The sequence below is a fragment of the Miniopterus natalensis genome, chromosome 9, assembly GCF_054644295.1.
Source record: "Miniopterus natalensis isolate mMinNat1 chromosome 9, mMinNat1.hap1, whole genome shotgun sequence".
NCBI lineage: Eukaryota > Metazoa > Chordata > Mammalia > Chiroptera > Miniopteridae > Miniopterus > Miniopterus natalensis.
In genome coordinates this window covers 25,189,887-25,210,553 of record NC_142089.1, presented here as the reverse complement: position 1 = coordinate 25,210,553, position 20,667 = coordinate 25,189,887, and the positions used below count along the sequence as shown (strand labels likewise).

Sequence of the window (20,667 nt, the reverse complement as noted above, 5' to 3'; positions counted from 1 at the left end):
CCAGGGAGCAGGGTGAGAGGTCTTGGAGCCATCAGATGTCCAGGGCTTGCTGGTGAGATCTGTGACCCCCTGGCCTGGAGTGGATGGTTGGGGCGGGGATGAAACCTGATGCCAGCTTAGATGACTTGGGTTTAGAAACCCAAACCTTCCCTCTGGGGCTGGAACATATTCCCCAGAGTCTGTTCCTGGGTGAAGACTGACTCTCCTTTGGACCTGCCAGGTTCCAATTCACTGTCCTGAGGAAGCTGAATCCCTACAGGGGGTTGAGCTGGCTTAGTCCTGGGGCTCTTCCAAAAAACCTTGGGAAGCCCCGGGACTCCTGGGACAGCATGAAAAAAGATCAGGGAAGACCCTCACTGTAGAGGCCTAAAGACACCCCATTCCTAGGTCCAAGGCTGGGAAGAGCTTTCTCTGGACAAGACTCAGGTGGGAGTGGGAATAGGGAGGATGTGGTTTATTCCTTAGACTTGAGCTTATTTTGGTGCCAAGATCTTTGAATCCGGCACAAGAAAAGGAGAAGGGAAATGCTGGGGCAGTTTTTCTGGCAGGGCTGTAGGCAGAGTACACATTTATGGAACTTCCTCCTTGGTTCTGGAGGGCCTGATATCATTTTGGAAAAGTACAGAGAGCACTTGGGCATGAGCATCTCTTCTTGAAAATGACAGATACTTCAGCCCTGGCTGGTAGCTCAGTTGATTAGAGCATCGTCCCCATACACCAAGGTTGCTGGTTTGATCTCTGGTCAGGGCACATACAAAAAGCAACTAATGAGTGCATAAATAAGTGGAACAACAAATCCATGTTTCTCTCTAAGAAAAAACAATAATTTCTTTAAAAGTTACCAAAAAAAAAAAAGAAAGAAAATGACAGATAATGGCGGAGGTTTTTGCTCTAGATAAACTTTGAGACTCTGTGACACCACACCATTCAGAACACACGCAGGCATATAGAGGCTCTACACTGGGCCTTCCCGACACTGGCCTTCCTGACCTGTGTATGATTTGCACTTTAGCTGTAACACATCAAGACTCTTAAACTCCCTCAAAATGGAGTTCTGTCAATTCTTCAGAGTGATTCTAAGCTTTCTTAGTGTGGTGATGGGAAGGACAGACCTCCTCTAAAATGATGAGCATTAGGGTGGCAGTGCTGGCCTCCTTTGCTAGGTATGATCAATGTGTGTCTTACTTGACCTTGGGGCGCTCAGAGGACCCCAGACCACGGGAGACCTGCTGTATTTGCTTATTTGGGGCTGAGGACTGCTTTTCTCCAGGTTGGACCATCCCCCAACTTCCATCTGGCCTCTACCATTCATTTCTGTGAATGGAGGTTGGGGACAGGCAAGGGGAGAACCTGGGGAAAATAGGGAGCAGCAGACATTGCTGGGCAGTGGGCAGGAGGCTAGATGGGAGCTCGCTCTTAGGGATGAGGGCTGGCCGGCCAAAGCTGCACCTAGTTTGTGCTTTAGGTTGTGGTGGTCCTGGGAGAAATTCCCTTTTCCTCATCCTTTCACCTTGACCCTATGAGAAGTCAGGGATAGGGCTGGCGGTGTCTGGCTGGACTTCCTCAGGCCCAGGGCAAGCAATGGGGCAATGGCTGTACAACCCATGGCCACAGCTTACAGGTTTCTGTGAATCTTGTTCTCCTGAGCGGGAGGGGGCAGGCCTTTATTCTTTTTTTAATAGATTTTTTTTTTTTACAACATTTTTAGATTTATAGAAAAATTGAGAAGGTAGTACAGAGAGTTCCCATATACCCCACACCCAGTCTCCCCTGTTATTAACAACTTTCACTAGTATGATAAATTTGTCATAAGTAATGGACCACTATTGACACGTTATTAACTGAAGTCCATAGTTTCTTTAGATTTCCTCCATTTTCCCTTCTGTCTTTTCCCTGTTCCAGCATCTTATCTCCGACGCCGTATTACATTTAATTGTCACTTCTCCTGGGCTCTTCTTAGCATAACAGTTCCTCAGACTTTATTTTGTTGCTCATACTGTTCCACCTTTGGCCAACAGTAACTCTTTCATTTGGCTCCTGTGTGCTTTTGACATATCCCACCAATGTAGGTTTGTTGTTGTTTGTGCCTTACTTCCTGGCACTAACAAGACACTCCAGGCTCGTCTTGTCTATTTCCTGCTCCAATCCTAGAATCAACCATATCTCCGAGGCCCTCTGGCTTCTTTTGAAAATTACATTAGAAACCAAGAGCAGGGTGCCAGGTGTGCTCATTGCTGTTGGGGTGTCATTGCTTCTAGGCCCTCTCAGCTGATAGAGCAAGGAAATATGTGTGTTTACACCAATGCATGCATATACACATATCTATAAATACTTATTTATTTAACAATTTATATTAAGCGGGGCATGAGTTCAAAAGGATGTCTTCAACTCTAATTCATTACCACATGGGTCAGGGGCAGTGCTTTTTATCTCAGAACCATCCTCTCCCGCACCAAACACAACATTCATCCCTATTGTTTGGTTTTTTGGAAGCATATTTTCAGAAATGAGTCACATCTGATAGTGAGAGCTTACCCATAATTAGACCTAAATGTACTTCTTGAAAATGAAAAAAGTTTATTTTTTAATGCTAAAAGTAAATGAAAAAATGTTAACACATGATTATCAGTGAATTCACCTCAAGTATCAGATTTATAAAAAGGCTACTTGAAAGAGAAGTGTTTTCTCCTGGTAAAGACTAGCCAGGAAAACTCTGAAATAGATCAATGAAGGATGTGTCAGCCCCATCAGAAAGTAAAATATGGCAGATTGTATTTTCCCAAATCGGCCAAGACAGTCTGTTCTGTGCCACGTTTTTCTTACAGTGTGACCTTGACATTTGTCCCACTGAGAGGATTTGCATGGCATTGACTCACTTGTCATCAAATGAAGGCAGAGGATGTGATGCTGCATGGGTCAGAAAGATGAGGCAGCTTCTAGTTTGTTCTTGGAAACACTTGCACTGTAACTCTGAGCTGCCATGTAAACAGTCCAATGTCTCTGAAGCCACCTGCTGAGAGGAAGCCCAAACTAGCTCATACAGAGAGGCCACATCAAGAAACGCCGAAGCTACGAGAGGAGAAAGAGATGCTCCCCACCAAGAGTTTCCTGAATTCTTGACTTAAGGAGACTGTGCGATATAATCAAACAATTGTTGTTTTAAATGACTAAGCTCTGGGGTGATTTATTTCACAGTAATATTTGCTGGAACATAAAACATATTATATATAAAGTCTCAATAATTAAAACATTGTGGTACTTGCACTGAAATAGACCAATAGAAGAGAAAAAACAGAAATGGACCCAAATGCACATAGGGATTTAGCATACATAAAAAGTGGCATTTCAAATCAGCGGGAAAAATTGGTCTTTTTAATAAATGATGTTGCAACAACTGGTGCCAGTCTATAAAACATAAAGTTGGATCTATAGTTTACATCATGCATATTAAGATAAACTCCAAATGGATCTAAGATTTAAACAAAAAAGTCAAACCCACAAAAGAACTAGAAGAAAACATGGGTGAACTACCTTATAACTTTGGAGGGGGTAACATCTCTAACTAAGCCTCAAAATCCACAGTCCTTAAAAGAAAAGATTAATGAAATTTACTATATATTTAAAAAAAAACCCTGAAAGGCAACAGTAAGAGACAAATGTAAAAAATATTTATAACTCATTTTACAGATTAGGAATCAATAAAAACATAAAATCCAATGGATGAATGGACAAAGATGATGAAAAAGATAACATGTTAACACAGTTTTATGATTATGGAAAGTTTATAGAAAAGTAAATACAAATGGCCTTTTTAGTCTTGCAGATATGGTGGTGGAATTGAGACCCATTTGAGTGAAATTGTTATGCAAATAATGCGCACACACAACCACTGGTGAAATTTAAGGCTGGGTTGACTTAGGGGAAGGCAATTATGCTCTCCAACTGCCCCTCCAAATTGACATCAAGGCCATCTGGATAGAGGTGTGAAGTGGTTCCTCTTCTAAGTAGCAGAGACTCCTTCTAAGGAAGCCTGCCAGACAAGGGTGGACTACCTGGGTGTCCCTGCAGTTATTTCTCAAAATAAACAGAGTGAGAGCTCCATCTTTGCTTTGTGGGTTTCAGTCAAGCTATTATATATAAACCGTAAAGTCAGTATGTGAAGTTGAATGCTGCTTTGTTTTCCTCAGTGATTTTAAAGGAAATGGGTAGTTCCAATATGCCTCCCCCACCCCCTTTACATTCCTATGTTCTCCTAAAGCATGCCCTTGTGTCTTGGCTCCTAGAATATTTTGAAAAGTATTTAAGATATTTCTTTGTTATGTGTAACCCCAAATGCGGGTGTCTTTATATATTTCATAAGTGCTTTAACTCTCTACTGTTTGTCACGATTGCTTTTTGAAGAACCAAGTAAAATGTTGCCCAAACATTACAAAATTTTCTTCTGGTTGAAATAAGCAACATGTTGACCCAATTCCTAAGTTCTCTCTTTGCCTGAAATCACTTTACCAATAAGTCATTGTTCATGTTGATCAGCAAAGGAAAATAAAAGAAAAAGTAATACTTTTCCTTTTTTTTTAGGTTAAGAGTTGGCAACAATGGTACTTTCACTTAACTCCAGTAGCAACTAAAGCCACCTGTCAATTCAAAAACAGTTTTTGTTGTTCTTCCCGGAAACACTTCCATAGTGAGAGGAAGCTGTCAGCAGATGCTCTTCGAGCATCGGGCTGAGCTATGTTCCTGAGGTGAGCAAGCGAGCAAGCGTGTTTTTCACTCTGGGCCTGTGAGATGTGCCAGGTGTTTAAACAAGGGCTGCGATGAGGACTGTAGATTACTTGGAATCCATTGTATTCTTTTTCCTTGTTGGAAAAAGAAAGCTCCTGAAAACAAGCCCTTATTTAAAGGAAGCCCCAGTTAATCCAACAAAGCTTTGAATAAATTCCCTTTCATACAAACTGCTTGACAAAAACCATTTGGCCCCAAGGAGCCCATTGAGGCCAGAAGCTGGAATCAACACCCCACAGAGGGCTCAGACAGTTCAAAACTCAGGCCCTACTTAAAACATAACAGACTCTTACTGAACTTGAGCAGAATGAGATTTACCTGATCACGCAAGCAGCGGCCTTCTGAAGAGCACCGACACACCTCACCCGCAATGAAGAACAGTTATGGAACATTTGCAGGTGGCAGGAAACGGTGCTCATGCCGCCTTCATGGACTCTCCGCCTTTTGAGGTAGGTTTCATTATTATTATATTCATTTTACAGATGAGGACATCAGTGCTTTCTAAGGTTAGCTGAGTGGTAGAGCTCAACTCCGACCCAGATAATTTGACCCATAACCAGGCCTGCTAGATGGTCCTACCCAGATAGCAAGCAGGTTAAAAGTCTCTGCCAGCATTTATAGGTGGGTGGCTATGAATGTCACCCCCCAAACTCTTAAAATGATTTAAGAAGGCCAATCATTATGTACTTAAAAAGCATTAGAGATTTTATTCTGGAAAAATAATAAGATCAATTCTGTGCTGTGTTATGATCGAGTGGGGCCTCTTTAAAAGGCAAAGATGGACCAGCAGAGATGGGCAGGCACCAATAAGGTACACCAGGTCATTGCTTCACCCCAGGTCACTCAGAAATCCTAGAACCCATAGCATAGGACACAAATGACTCATTGTTTTTCTGCTTCAACCACAGCAAGCCTACTTAGAATACAAAGCACATTTTATGAGAGAAAGCTGCCACCCCAGGCCACAGCCACACATTCCTGCAGCCTGGGTGAATCACAGGATTGCTTCCTGGTTGGTCAATCTCACTTTAAATGTTTGAGGATAAAAAGCAGCAACAGCACAATGAACCTTGTGATTCATTCATCTGACACAGGGATGACAGGGAAACTTTTGAGGGCAGGGCCCCCCAACTCCCACCATTTCGTTAACCCTTTTTACCTGAAGGCATGTTGGGGTTTTGCCACCCCCACTCTTGCTGGACCCTGCGGAAGGGATGCTGGTGGGCTTCTAGTCCCCACGGCGAGAGACGCCTCCTTCCAGGCGTCAGTGGGGCCTGCCACCAGAGGAACGCAGGGGCCTCAGGTGGGCAACAACTTTTCTGATACCCATGAGAAAGCAGGAGTGTGGGAGAGACGACTATTTCCATTGCGTGGGGAGGCGGGACCAGGAGGGGGCACCCTGATGGGGCCACTTTGTCCCCTGGCCTGCCACCTCTGACCACTTGCCCGGCATGACACCCCTCAGGAGAGGGTTTGGGGCTCCCTGCCAGGTCTGCTGTGCTCTGTTCTCCCAGACCCAGTTACCCCAGAGATAACTGAACAGACGGGGGCACAGGCTGCTGCCTAATCACACTGGGTGCGCGCGATGTCTGAATATATTGACAAGGCGGCAAGATGGAGCTGGCGGCTCGGAACGATATCCCATGAGCCTGGCTGCTGGATCTGATAAGGTGGCCACATGAGGTAATTATACTGGAGTTTCAGGGTGGTGTGTTTGGGAATGTAGGAGGCTCGGTGATCTCTCCCTCAGGGCTTCATGGAATACCTGACCGACTCGTCCACCTTGAGGAAGTGAGGAAACCCCAGAAGCTGCAATCTTGAGGCATTGCCTTCGTCTCAGCCTGGGTCTGGGAAGCTCCTCTGGGGATGTGACCTCTGAACTTACCTTAGTGAGGGGTGACTTCTCAGTGGTGGCTGCGTCAGGGGGCTTGTTTTCGCCAAGCTTCAAGCCCAGTCCCCTCTGGGACTAATCCCACCATGTTCTGAATGCTGGGGCATCTCCAGGATGGCATCAATGGCAGGCCAGGAGTGGGGAAAGACCAACCTCCGGGGAAGGCGAGGGCTGAATAAAGGAGGAGGAATGGAGGGTGTCCTACAGAGGTGCTGACTCTACATCCAGGAGGCTGGAAGTGACTGGAAAGAGGAAATGGGCAGCCTCCCTCCAGAGGCTTGCAAAGAAGGAGTCTTCTGCCTATTCAAAGAGGCATCTGGTTACAATAGAAGAGAGGTTCCTGCACTTAGAGTGCAAAGGGTTAGGGGAGGGGGAGAGAGAGAGAGAGAGGGAGAGAGAGAGAGACATCAGTCGGTTGCCTCCTGCACACACCTGGACAGGTATGCAACCTGCAATCCAGGTATGTAACCTTGGCTGGGAATCGAACCTATGACCCTCTGGTGCTAGGCCAACACTCTAACTCCTGAGCCACACAGGCCAGGGCTGTTTTTTGTTTTGTTTTGTGTTTTGTGGGTTTTGTTGTTGTTGTTGTTTTAAATCTAACATCAATTCTTAACCTGGAGGGAGCAAGTGAGCCCCTTGGAAATCTAACCATTCATGGGACAGGCCTCTATCAGGCACCTACTACATGCCAGGACTGTGAGCATATGTGTGACTGGATGTACATATGCATTTCCCTGTTCTCATCAGCTTCTCAAAAGGGGACTACAACTCCCCCAAGGCTAAGAACCTCCGCCCCCCCCCTGTTTGCCACAGGAAGGGGTTGGGTCAGATGGAGAAGGAAGTGGGGCGAGGTGGGGACCCAGACACCCCCTTCTTTTGCTTGCTCAGCATTCATTTCCTTTGGGAAATATAATCAAATCTTTCAAAGGCAGTGATTGTGAGGAATCGAATACCTCGACGGCAAATTTTACTCATAGGAGCTGAGAAGAAAAAAATTCTGAGATGTTCTAAATTAATTCACAGTGGCCAGAGAGAGAGAAAGAGACGGAACTGTTAGTCTATTAATGGCTGCTGACCGGCTAGCGTAAGACCTCTCATGTTCCTGTTTTGCTAGTTGGAATTTTGTAATGATTTCCAGGTGGCTGTTTCCGCAGGTTATTTCGGTCAGGCCCCCTCTCACTCCAGGAGCGCGCACCCTCCCCCTGCTTGTTTACAAGAGGGCTTTCCGGGCTGCTGCTCCCAGCCAGCCTATAGGAGTGGGCATTTCTTTATGTGGGCTCAGCCGTCCCAGAGCAGGCCCTCCTTACCTTCCCCCACCCCTTCCCCTGTAGCTCAGGTAACTTCTTTCAGACTGCCTCTTTCTTCTCCCTCCCCCCTACTCGATCAATAAAAAGCTTGCAAGACTCTGGGCAGGGGGGTGCTGTCCATTCCACGCAGCCATGCTCCTGGTGGTTTGGACTCCCTGCCCCAAGGCCGGTCTTTGACTAGCAATTCTGGCTGAGGAAAACCTTACCTACAAAAAGACTTTCAGGTAACATGGAAGTTAAAAATTTTCAGTTTAACAGAGCAGAGGGATGTAGTTGGGATATATAACTGGAAAGATGCTGGACCTAGAGTCAGAAGACCTGGGTTCGAATCCTGCCTCCGCCATTTATTAGTAGAGCGATTAGCATGTTATCCTGAGACCTCTGATGCAGAAGGTTGAGTTAATTAGGCGCTTCAGATAATAGTTAAAACCCCCACCTCAGAACCACTCCATGGTTCATATCCCCGGGCTTGTCTTTATCAAGATGGCATCCCCTGGTAACCTCCATTTCTGTATGCCACCATCTGCTCACCGTTTCCTATTTATTCAACTTACTATCTCTAGTCCACCAGCAATTGCTCCTAAAGTCCATTGATCCTACGCTTTTTTCAGGGCTTCTCACACCTCCCCACCTTGTCCTCACTTCCATCTTTACTGAGCCCAGATTTCACTGGCTATCGTGGCAACCACTCCCTTGCCTACAAAGCTGGCTCCCTTTTACCTCTCTGCCTTCATCAGGTTTGCCCAGCAAATCCCCATCCTGGTTAAATCCCTCTAACCATCTTCTCCCCACCTGCACCTGAATTGGCTAGAGAACAAACTGAATAAATACAATACCAAACAAAATGCATTCAAATACTTTCTTTAAAAAAAAAAAATCAATTTTAAAGGCCTTCTATTCAGGCTAATGACAAATACAATAAAGAGAGATAAGCTAGCTTAACATAATTGGCTGATTTTATACAGCACTTATATCTTTTAGTCCACAAGTATATTATTAAATGATAGAGAACATCTAATACAACCATTTCTACAAAACTAGAAACTAATTTTCTAAAAAGATTGATTTTACAGACTCCATCTTTTATATCCAGCCCCAGCAGTCTAACTCTAAAGAGCATAAAGCCAATGACATCCTTCACAAGAGCTCATAGCTAAAGTCGATATGCTATAAAAATCTGCATTTCTGATCCGTTATGAGCATTGAGACAAGATTCAAATATTCCCAAAGAGAGAAGCACAATGCATTTTGGATCACCTATTCAGCAATAGCGAGCACTGCATCCAAAACCATCTCATCCCAGGAATTATATAAGGTCAGCCACATTCATTGGCATTTCCTCCACTGCAGTACTGTAGAAAGTCTCGATGTCATGAGGAATCCTCTTGTCTTCTTCAGTAACAAAGTTTATAGCGACACCTTTCCTCCCAAATTGACTCCTCTGCCAATTCTGTGAATGTGGTTTTCACGATTGGTAGGTAGATCATAGTTTATAACCAATGACACTTGTTGTACATCATTCCCACAAGCCAACAAGTCAGTAGTGATCAGAACACAGCTTGACCCTGATCAGAATTCTTTCATGATAATATCTCTTTCCTTCTGGTCCATGTCACCATGCAGAGCAGAAACTGTGAAGTCCCTGGCATGCATTTTCTCAGTGAGCCAGTCCACCTTGGGCCCTATATTGAGAAAAACAATATAATCGTTTCTCGTACAAGTCACAAAGAGTGTCCAACTTTCATTCCTCTCTTTCAACATTAATATAAAACTGTTTGATTCCTTCAAGGGTCAATTCTTCCTTTTTCACCGGAATTCGAATTGGATCTCTCATGAATTTTCTTGGTCACTTCCAACACATCAGTTGGCATCTTGGCAGAAAGCAACACAACCTGAATACTTGTATTTAATTTTTGGAAAATCTTGTAGATTTGATCCTTAAATCCCTGCCTGAACATTTTATCTGCTTCATCCAAAACAAACATTTTGATCCATTTTGGAGAAAGATATTTTCTGTTTAACATATCAAACACTCTCCCTGTTTACCAACAACAACATGTGGTACTTCTGCTTCCAGTTTTTGCATTTCATTGCGAACATTGGTTCCACCAATGCAGGCATGATAAGTTGCTCCCATGTAGTCTCCAAGTGCCAGAATTACCTTTTGGATCTTCAATACACGGAATAATAGCTCTCTGCTGAATAGCTGAAGGCTTCTCAAAACCATTAGCATAGATGCCTGGAAGAAGAGACTCCTTTAAATTCATATCATCAAAGTTATCAACAATCTCATTCCAGTTGCTCTTGATGACACCATCAGGGTCTATTCCCTCTGGGCCACCACGTTCTCTGTTATAATCTGCAGAGCCACCAGACATGTTTTGAAAAACCACTCAGCGCCCGACTGAAAAACCATTGGTTGCTTCTTGTATGTGCCCTCACTGGGAATCAAACCTGTAACCTTGGCATATTGGGGCGATGCTCTAACCAACTGAGCTACCTGGCCAGAGTCTCTCTGCTCCTTTTATAGCAAAATTCTTTGAAGAAGTGGTCACCACTTCCTCTGTTCCCATACTTGGTGCATTGTCCAGTCAGGCATTTGTCCCCAACACCAGTGAAACTGCTCTTGCCAGAGTCACCAGTGACTTCTTTGTGGCCAATTTCAAAGTCAGTTCTCAGTCTGTATCTCAGTTGACTTATCACTAGCATTTGATGTAGCTGACCAAGCCCTTGCCCTTGAAATACTTTCTTCTCTGGCCTCTAGGAAACCTCTCTCACATGTCTCCCTCCCACCATGCTGCTGGCCATGCCTCAGTCTCCTGTCCTGCTTCTCCCCCTTCTCCTCCAGCTGTGCTCCAGGGCTCAGCCTCAGCCCTCTCTCTCTACACCTAGATGACTAGCTTTAAAAATCATCCACATTTTGCGGCTTCCCAAATTTATATTTCAAGACTTTATCTCCCCCTGCATTCTGGCCAAATTTATGCTACTGCCTACTTAGGATGCTGCCTGGATGTCTCATAGACATCTCACATCTAACGTCCAAAACTGAGGTCCTGATTGCCCTCCCAAAACTGTCCCTTCCGGAGTCTTCCTACTTAAATAAATGACAACGCCATCCTACTAGCTGCCCAGGACAAAACTTTGGAGATTTTCACCTTTAATATATATCTAGAACCTGAGCATTTCTCCCCATTTCTACCTGAGCACCCTGAGGCTATGCTCCCTCTCTCCTGGATGATAGCAACAGCTTCCCAGTTGGCCTCCCTGCTTCTACCCTGGCCTCCTCTCATCCATTCTTTTCACAGAAGCCATAGAAGGAGAATCCCTCAGTCCTCTGCTTAGATCATCAATGGTTTCCTATCTCATGGAAGGAAGGACCTGATGAGGACCCATGTGAGCTGACAGCCCCCCCCCAGTACAGCTCCTCCCACGTTTTCCCACTTACTGTACTCCATCCAGCCGGCCTTCTGATGTTGCTTGAACAAGCGAGCCAACATCTCAGTCTTTGTCTTGGCTGCTTCCTCTTTCTGGAATGCTCTTCCCCCAGAAAAGCATGGTCGCTATCTCACCCTTATTTAGACCTCAGCTCAAACATCCCCTCTTCAGTGAGTCCCCTCTTTTTCTGACTCATGTAGAATAGCAGCCCCCTCCACAGCTCCCTATCATCTGAAGCTATTTTCTTTTCTTCATAGCACTCGCCATTATCGGAAATGATCTTATTTCTTTCTTTACTTGTGTATTTTCTGTCTTCCCCACCAGAATGAAAGCTGTATGGTGGTGGGAACTCTGTCGCCAGCAGCTAGCACAGTGCCTACCACATGGTTGCCAGGGCTGCCATGGGAGGTTGTAAAGGTTGTTCACTGCACCAGAGCCCTGGGCTGAAGGCCAGTGGGTGCTGCGATCCAGCCTGCTCTCTGCTCTCCATGCCACGGGGGCGCCTAGTAGGTTGTCCTCTGCCGTATTTGGATGCATGCCTGTGGGGGGCTGTGGCTCTGTGATGGGTGTTCCATAAACACTCATTGAATAATTCACCAATAGATGTGCAGACCTTTATTTGCTTTCTTCTGTGGGATTTCATGCTAATTCCCTTCTTATGGCCTTATTCCTTCATCTGTTAAGGGGCTAGTTAATATCTAATAGTGCAGCTATGAGGATTAAATGAAATAGTTCATTCAAAAGCTGGCACAGATAGGATTTCATTTGTATAAAATGTCCAGAGTATGCAAATCCGTAGAGACAGAAAGCAAATTTGTCGTTGCTGGAGCCTGAGGTAGGGGGCAATGAGTGGCTGCTTAATGGGTAGGGCGTATCCTTTTGGTGTGATGAAAATATTTTAGAACTAGACACAGTGATGGTTGTACAACCTTTTGAATATACTAAATGCCACTAAACTGTGTACTAAAATGTCTAAAAATGGTGAATTTTTGGTGATGTGAATTAGGTTATATTATATAAATACCTCAATTAAAAAAAACAAAACAGCCTGGCCGGGCGTGGCTCAGTGGTTGAGCGTCGACCTAGGATCCAGGAGATCGAGGTTCGATTTCCAGTCAGGGCACATTCCCGGGTTGCGGGCTCGATCCCCAATGACTCTCTCATCATGGGTGTTTCTATCTCTCTCTCCCTCTCCTTTCCTTTCTCTGAAATCAATAAAGATATATATATATAAATATATATTTATATATATATAAATTTAAAAAATAAATAAAAAAAAAACCAAAAAGCAGCACAGGGTCTGGGACATGGTAGGTGTTCAGTGAATATCCTTTGAATCCTATGGTTTCCTTGCTTCAAAATCAAAGCAAAATCCCCAAACTTCCTGACTCTTCACTGTTCCACCCTGGGCAGGATTCACTTTCCTCTCATTCATTTATTTCAGGATTTCTTGCTGCTGTTTTAGACATTGGGGATTTGAAAGGGAATGAGACAGATGCAGACCCTATCCCCAGAGTTTCCAGGCTCAGAAGAGGCCCTGCCAAATAAATAGAAAACCACAATACCTGTGATCAGGGCAATGGGGGAGAAGTGCCAGGTCTGCAGGGACACAGAGAGTGGGAGGAGGGACCCAGACTAGGGAGAGTTAGGGGAGGCCATCTATATAAAGAGGCACTGAAACTTGGGCCTGAGCTACGAGTAGGCCTGGGAGGAAAATCAGCCAGGTGGGTGATGGACAAGCAGGGGGAGGGGCTGGAAGTGAGGGTTGGGGGAAATCAGGGGTCCCAGGAACAGGGCATTTAGAGCCTGGGAGATGAGAGCATGGTGGGTTCTAGGAGTAGAGAACAGCTTGGTGTGGCTGGAGGAGAAAGTACGAAAGGTAGCTACCAGATGAGGTGGGAGACGTAGGAAGGAGCCATTGGTAGTAAGAGTTCAGATTCCACACTAAGACATCCAAGGCCCTGCAAGGTCCTCCACTTTGCACCACAGGTTTGGCGCAGTTCTTGCTCAGGCTGTGGCCCGAGGGACCCTGTGAATTCCCATGCCTGTGAGGCTGAGCTCATGCAACTTCCCCCCTTAGATGTTCACCGAGAGCCTGCCCTGTGCCAAGTGCTGGCAACCCAGAGACTCAAAACTTGGCTCCACCCTGGGAGAGCTCCTGGGTTAATGGGGGAGGCAGCAGAGGAAATCATTAGCAGATAGAGAAATGCTGCGATGAAGGGTGCACAGGGCACGGAGGAGGCGGGGCTTGCGGGTAGACTGAGGGCTCAGGGAAAGTGACTCCTGAACTGGGTCTTCAAGGACAGGGAGTAGAACAAAAGGGGGCTTCAGAGCCAGCTTTGTGGGGTCACAGGATCCTTGAGCTCTGGATGAAGGCTTGAACCCTCTACCCAGGTAAATACACATACACACCATAACCCCCCCAAAGACACACATGCACTCCTCAAAAGGCCTCTGAACTCACACCCGCCATTGACCTGCACATCCCCCCTGCACACACACAGGAGCGCTTACACACACATTTGCAGGCAATTGTAAGTGCCCTGGGTCCCTCTGGCTGCGCCCGGGAAGCATGCCCTACCCCGCCCCCGGTGGCGGCCCCCGCCTTCACACCTGCAAAGCTCCCCGCTCAGCCCCGGACTCTGTACCTGTCGCCGGAAATTCATTGCTTATCAGCATCTGCCGCAGCCCGCGGCGGTGCCCGCCCTCTGGGGCGCGCTGGACCACCCCCGCCCTCTAAGGATCCCGGCCCACCCCGGCCCAGTCCCGGGCCCCCAAGGTTCTGCGCAGACGCGGGAGAGGTGGGGTTGGCTCCCGCCCGCCGCCTCACCTGCAGCCTCGGCCCACCTGCGGCTCCCCAGGTGCGTCAGGCCGCAGCTCGGGCCCGCCCCGCTGCCCGCCCGCCGGAAGCCTCCCCCGCCGGCTGTGCACAGCTCTGACAGGTGGGGAGCAGAGGGAAGGATTGGGGGGCTGGGAGGGGCCCACAAGTCCCTGAGGGCCCCTGGGAGCAGGAAAGGAGCTACAGGTCACGGTGGGTGGGCACGTCTGTGAAGATCGGGGGGGGGGGGAGTGTTTGTTGGGAGAAATGTGACCTGAGGGGGTGGGGCGACAGCCTGTGGGCGTGGGTTTGTGTCCTTGGGAAGAATTCACTGGGACAGGGCAGGAAGGAAAGGAATAGGGGTAAAAGAAAGGTAAAACTGAATTCTGTTCATTTCAGTTTAACAAAATCTTAGTTTTTGAGGACTCAGCGTACAGCGTGGGGCCCACAGCAGGCGCTCATGAGCGTTACTCGTTTACCTCTCCTTTCTAATGTCTCCTGCCCACCCCCACTCCCGTATTCACTCTCAGCTCTCTTCCTCACTCAGCTCACTAACTGGCACTGAGCAGCCAAGTGCCAAGCTCTCTGGCAGTCCCAGGGCACAGGTTAATCAGCCCAGTCTTTGCCCCCAGGGCCCTGCCCATCTAGTAACTGGCCAATTCTGACTGGTAGTTCATGGGGTAGGACAGTGAAGGGGGTCATCCAGAGGGTCCTGGGACAACCTCCTAGGCTGGCATGGTCCGATTTGGTCGTGAGGGATGGTGACTCCAAAAACTGAGGAGGGAGGGGTGGCTGGGAAGGAGGGGCGTTGAGGTGAGAGGCGGCTGTGTGGGGGGTGGGGAGGCGGGGGGAGGGGACTGTGGAAAGAGGAAGAAGGGTTTGGCCTGAGGGTCACGTGCTGGATCGTGAGGCTGAGGAATTTGCTTGCAGCACTGGTATGGGGAGCTCTTGAAGGATTTTTGAACGGGAGTGATGGGGTCAGATCTGGACTTTAGGCCCATCCCTCTGGGGAACAGGCTAGAGATGGGGAGAGACCAGCTGGGAGGCTATTGTAAGAGTTAAGGTACAAGATGAAAGTGGCTTAGGCTGGGGAAGTAGCAGTGGGGTGCAAAGGAGGGGAATATTTAGAGGGAAATATTCCAGAGATATTTAGAGGAAGAACTGACGGACTTGGTGACAAAATGGCAGTGCGGAGGGAAGGTCTCCTTAAGGCATCAGTATAAAGACTGGTGCAGTACTTCCCTAAACTAGGCACTTCTCTCCTAGGTGCTTTCTCACCCTGGATACTCCTCCCCAGGTAGTCCTCTAATTCAGGTGCTCCACCTGCGGTTCTCCAGCAGGTACTTCCTTAACCTAGCTGCTCTTCCTCTAGGTACTCCCCGGATTCAGGTGTTGCCCCCACCCCAACTCCTCTGATTCAGGTGATGCTCCTCCTGGTATCCGAGCCTACATGATCTTCCTCCAGATACTCCCTTAATTCAGGTGCCCCTTCTCCAGATCCTCTCCAGCCTTAGCGACTCTCACCCAGATGATTTCCTGACTCAAGTGACCTGTATTTGGGTACTCCCTGAATACAGCCTCCCTCTGAGGGCACAGGTGAATGGACAGAGATGCGCCTGAAGGGCTGAGGGTAAAGGTGGGTTATGTTTACGCCCACCTTACAGATTGCTGTGAGCATGGTGCCTGGTGTCTGAATCATAAGGTGTGCTCAGCGTAAGTTCCAGCATTGATTTATTTTTTCAGCTGCTTCCAGAACTGGATCCTACAATATTTCCTTACAAATAGTTTCTCAGCTTGTTTCTCTTCTCTGAACAACTGGTTATGGACAGTTGTCCAGTCTCAGTGTTTGTGCAGCACCCTAACATGGCTGTGAGTGTGGCCTGCAACACGTGCCCTGTGGCCACCCCTGACAGCCACATGTATGTGTATGTTTCAGGATCTGTGCCCCAGGGCTGCCTGGCACCTGGGGATCTGCTTGGAGCCAGGGCTCTTCTGGCCAAGGCTGAGGCTCACAGGTGTCTTCCAGCTACTCCATGAGTGACACAAACCAAAGTGAGTGGCAGTGAGAGGGAAACTGAAGAGGGGGTGGTTTCCCCTTAGATGCTGGGGTTGGGGGAAGGACCCTGCCCCCACTCCTCTTGGTTTCCCTAGGGAGCCCATCTGGAGCCCCATTCATAATGCTGTCCCTCTCTCTGCAGCCATTGTGGGGCCCTCGGACCTCCCCACGGCATCAGCCACGTCCCCTGGACCAAGCACCATGGCCCGGCCATGGCCTGTGCTTGTAGGGGTTGTGCTGGGAGCTGTGGTCCTCTCTCTCCTCATTGCACTTGCTGCCAGATGCCACCTTTGTCGCAAATACCGTATCAGCTACCAGCACCGCCGGCTCTCCAGGACAAGGAAGGGGATCTGTCCAGAGGTGGGTGAAGATGAGGATGATGATGGCTTCATTGAGGACAATTACATTCAGCCTGGGGCCAGCGGGCTGGAGACGGAAGGTAGCAGGCACCAATTCTCCCTCTGAGCCCCAGTCTTTGGATATTCCCTGCCCCCTCATGCCTGACAGCTAAGGATTGTGAATACTACATGGAAGCCATGAACCTCAGGGATGGAGGTGGCTAAGGTTTAAGAGCTGACCAAGGGTTGAGCAATTTTTGCTTTGCTGACACTAGCCACCAAAGTGACAATGACCCTCTCTTGCTCAATAACCCTCAATGGCTCCCTGCTATTCTCAGGATAAAGCCTACCAAGGACCTAACTATGTAAATAAGGCCTCTGTCAGCCTCTTCGTTTCCATCCTTACCTTTCCCTACTATTCTCCCTACTTAACTAGTTATTATTATATACCAGGAGACAACATTTTAGCAGATAAAAATCAGTGTGCCAAGTTTCTTATTGAAATTTTTTCCTATCAATAAAGTGGGTAATCTAAATAGTTATAACATACTCTGTTTTTCACAGGTATTAAAAAATCTATTTTCATTTCAAATAAAAATTAAAAGTTGCTAATATTTATTTTCCTGAACTGGAACTTGTGCATAAAAGTGTTCCTTGTCACATAGCTGGATGCTGCTGCTTGGAATTGCCCAGCTGCCAATGAGTCCCTCCCTCTCATAAAACCCTGTGAGCTTCTCTCCCATTACCCTTGCCACATTTCACCTTAATCTTTATTGCAATTTGCACTTGTCCCTTACTGTGCCTGTCCTTGCAACTTAGACTGTGAACTCCCTGAGGCCACAGGCTATGTCTTATTTGTGTCCCCAGAGTCTTGCACAAGGCAGATGTTAAATAAGTATTTGTAAAATTTGTTGGATTACTGTGGGCTCAGGAGTAAGTAGGTAAAAGTTAAGGGAGTGGTGTCGACTGTGAAAGACTTAAGAACTTGACAGGAGAATAGGCTCACAGCTGCTGGTGCAGATACTGGGTCAAGGGAGTCAGTTAAGCTTGCTTGGTTCTTTGCTTCTTTTGCAAGCAATGGAAAGAATTAAAGGGACAGCTGGCTCAGGAAGATCAGGAAGCAGGTGGTCCCAGTAGCCTGAGGTCAGTCATGGTACCTCTAATGCCCTGTCATTTATGGGTATCAATAAGACTCCATGCCTGGGACTCCTAAACTCCCAATTTTTTTTTTTTTTTTTTTTTTTAGAGAGAGAGAGAGAGAGATAGAGAAACATCAATGTGAGAGTGAGCGAAACATTAATTGGCTGCCTCCTGCACACCCACCAACGGGATTAAACCTGAGCATGCGCCCGGACCAGGAATCTGATCAGCAACCCCTCCTTGCACAAGACAGTGTCCAACCAACTGAACCACACCGGCCAGGGCCTACACTCTCAATTCTAAGTTTCAAGTAACACAGGCGAGAGAATCTGATTGGCCCAGTTTGGGTCCAGTATCCACCACAGGCCCTGCCAGCTGTGACCAGTGGGAGCAGCCTCCTATAGCCCATATGTGATTTGGGGAGCCCACCTGTTTGTTCCAGGTCATTCCCAGACAAGGGATAGTTATGAGTCAGGCAACCACCCCACATTGTGTCCACCTGGATGCCGTGTTAGCCTTTGAGGAAAGAGCCAGCAGAGAAGGAAAGTGAGGGATGACTAATGTAGGGAGGTGCTTGAGAAAAAGGCAGGAGGTCAAGGGGGGCTGGAGCTGGAGCATAGGGCCTGAGGGGTGCCCATGACAGTGCTGAAGCTGAAGAGTGGACCAGGTTAGCTAACACCTTGGTGCCAAGATAGAGAGCTTGCACTTTAGTCTGGGAGCAACCTAGGCTCATCTGTGAACTTCTTGGGCAAGGGAGCAATGTAATCATGACAGAAAAGTCATTCTGGATGCATAGTGATGGGTTGGAGGGCAGAGACCAAGAGAGAGAGGTGACTAAGAGGCAACTAATGTGCAGGGAACAGATTCCAGACATTTGAAGGAGGTGGGGCTGACAGTACTGCTTGGCTGCTAGGTGTGGGGCAGGAAGGATTCCATGGACCTGCCCTGGTTTCGGGGTTGATGGCTGGAGGAACAGGTTTCTGGGAAATGAGCATTCAGTGCCGGATGTGGGATTTCTAGGGAAAGGTGCCCAGGGGCAGCTGGGATTCACAGGGGAGAAGTCCCATCTGTAGATCTGGGCTTGGGAATAGTCATCCCTGATAGGATCACTGAAACTCTGGGAGTGATTTAGGTCATGGGAGTGGAGTTGAGAGGCAATGAGAACTGAATAGGGAAATGCTGACATCTAAGGGTTTGTCAGCAAGTGAGAGGCAGCCAGGGAGGAGGGGAGCCCAGCACACACAGCCCCAACTCCAGCGTTTTCTCCTGAGTCCAGAGATGGTCGGACCTGCCCCAGCCTGAGACCTGGAAAACGATCCTGAGCAGATGAACTAAGGGACCAAGGACATCTTCTGGCCTCTGAGGGAAGAGCTGTTGCAATTGCAGTGGGTCTGTCCCTGACCTAATGCTCCCAAAGGCCCACCTGGAAGGGCTGTCTCACCTGCAGTTCTGGGCCAGAAAGCAGCTTAGCTGGCCCCGTTTTCATGCATTATTTGGGAACTGAGTCAGAATGTGAGGGATCCAGGTATGGGCCTGATCCCAGATGAGCATTTGTTTTTCCTAAACCCTGCACCCAGCCAGGGTCGGCAGTGAGGGCTCCCTCCCAGAACCTGCTGGGGGCAAGCCTGGCTGAGCAGGACCCTGGGGTCATGAGTACCTTGGACCTTGGCCTGAGTGGCCTTGCTGGATTCCTCTGAGGAATCATTGCCATTGTGCTCCACATGCCTGGCCCCGTGCACAAATAGGGCACGTGACCTGGGTCCACAGGCTCAAGAGCCCAGGGATGCTGAAAGTGCTGGGAAGCCTGGGACTCAGCCAGCACTGGCTATGGTCTGCCCTCCCCTGGCTTAGGACCTGGCCCCAGCCTGCCTCTGCTCTGGCCTTGCACCCTGAACTGTATCCCCCAGCAGCTGCCACTACCCACTCTGTCCTGGGAACCCCAACCCAGACCTGACTGCAGAGGACAACCCAGCTCCCGGCTGCCTTGTCCTGCTGTCCCCAAAGCAGAGCCAGATCCCTTGTCCATATCTGGAGGCCGAAGACAGGGGTCACACAAGCCACAGATATGAAGTTTAAGAAGCCCCAGCAGCATAGCAGGTGAGTTGAGAGCTGAGAGTCCCTGGATTCAAATCCCAGCTCTGCATTTATGGGCCGTGTGATCTTAGGCGAGTTATTTACTCCCTCAGCGCTATATTTTCTACTTAGTAAAATGGGGATCATAAGAGTACTTGCCTCACAGGTTGTTAGACGGATTAAACGAGTTATATAAGTGAAGTGGACCAGAGCCAGCATGTACAACTGTTAGCTGTTTGCCTGTGGGCAATAGCTCCCCACAATGGTTCCTCCCACAACCAGTCTTAATCCTAAGGCCCTTGACCTTGGCAGCTGAAAGCAATATTCTCTTGCTGGACCTTTGTAGGTCTACATTTAACACCTCTTAGGAGACACCTCTGGTCCAGACCTTGCTATCTGCTGAGGGGCTGCATGTAATCTGCACCTTGTGAAGCAGGAAGTGATGAAATGCTCTTGAGCACAGAGCACTCTCCCCGTGGAACTTTGCCCTGGGCACCCAGGAAGTGCTCCTGCGCCATAGAAGGGGAGATCCCTTCCAGGGTGCACCTCAGGAAGTGACTCTTACCACCCAAGGGGTTTTGAATAGCCCTCTCATGCCCAGGAACCCAGAGGCAGGCCAGCCAGTGCAGCAACTACAGGGACCAGGATGTTCTGGTTTCAGAGGTGGGGTGGGGAGCTGCGGCCTTTCGAGCAACCAGCAGATAAAAACCCCAATACTTGAGGCTTCATCTTTTTCTTTTTTTAAAAAATATATCTTTATTGATTTGAGAGAGAGAGTTGAAACATCAATGATGAGAGAGTTGTCATTGATTGGCTGCCTTCTG

At 47.9% G+C, this 20,667-nt stretch overlaps 1 protein-coding gene and 1 pseudogene across 1 annotated transcript; one reads left to right on the top strand and one right to left on the bottom strand.

Moving 5' to 3' along the window:
- Positions 1-4,750: 4,750 nt before the first annotated feature.
- C9H1orf210 (chromosome 9 C1orf210 homolog) lies at positions 4,751-17,221 on the top strand. Its single transcript, XM_016220161.2, has 3 exons — positions 4,751-5,231; positions 16,173-16,288; positions 16,435-17,221. The coding sequence occupies exons 2-3, from the start codon at positions 16,270-16,272 to the stop codon at positions 16,755-16,757; spliced, it is 342 nt and encodes a 113-aa protein (XP_016075647.2). The 5' UTR covers positions 4,751-5,231; positions 16,173-16,269; the 3' UTR covers positions 16,758-17,221.
- Positions 8,829-10,361, bottom strand: LOC107542724 (eukaryotic initiation factor 4A-II pseudogene; annotated as a pseudogene).
- Positions 17,222-20,667: the final 3,446 nt, after the last annotated feature.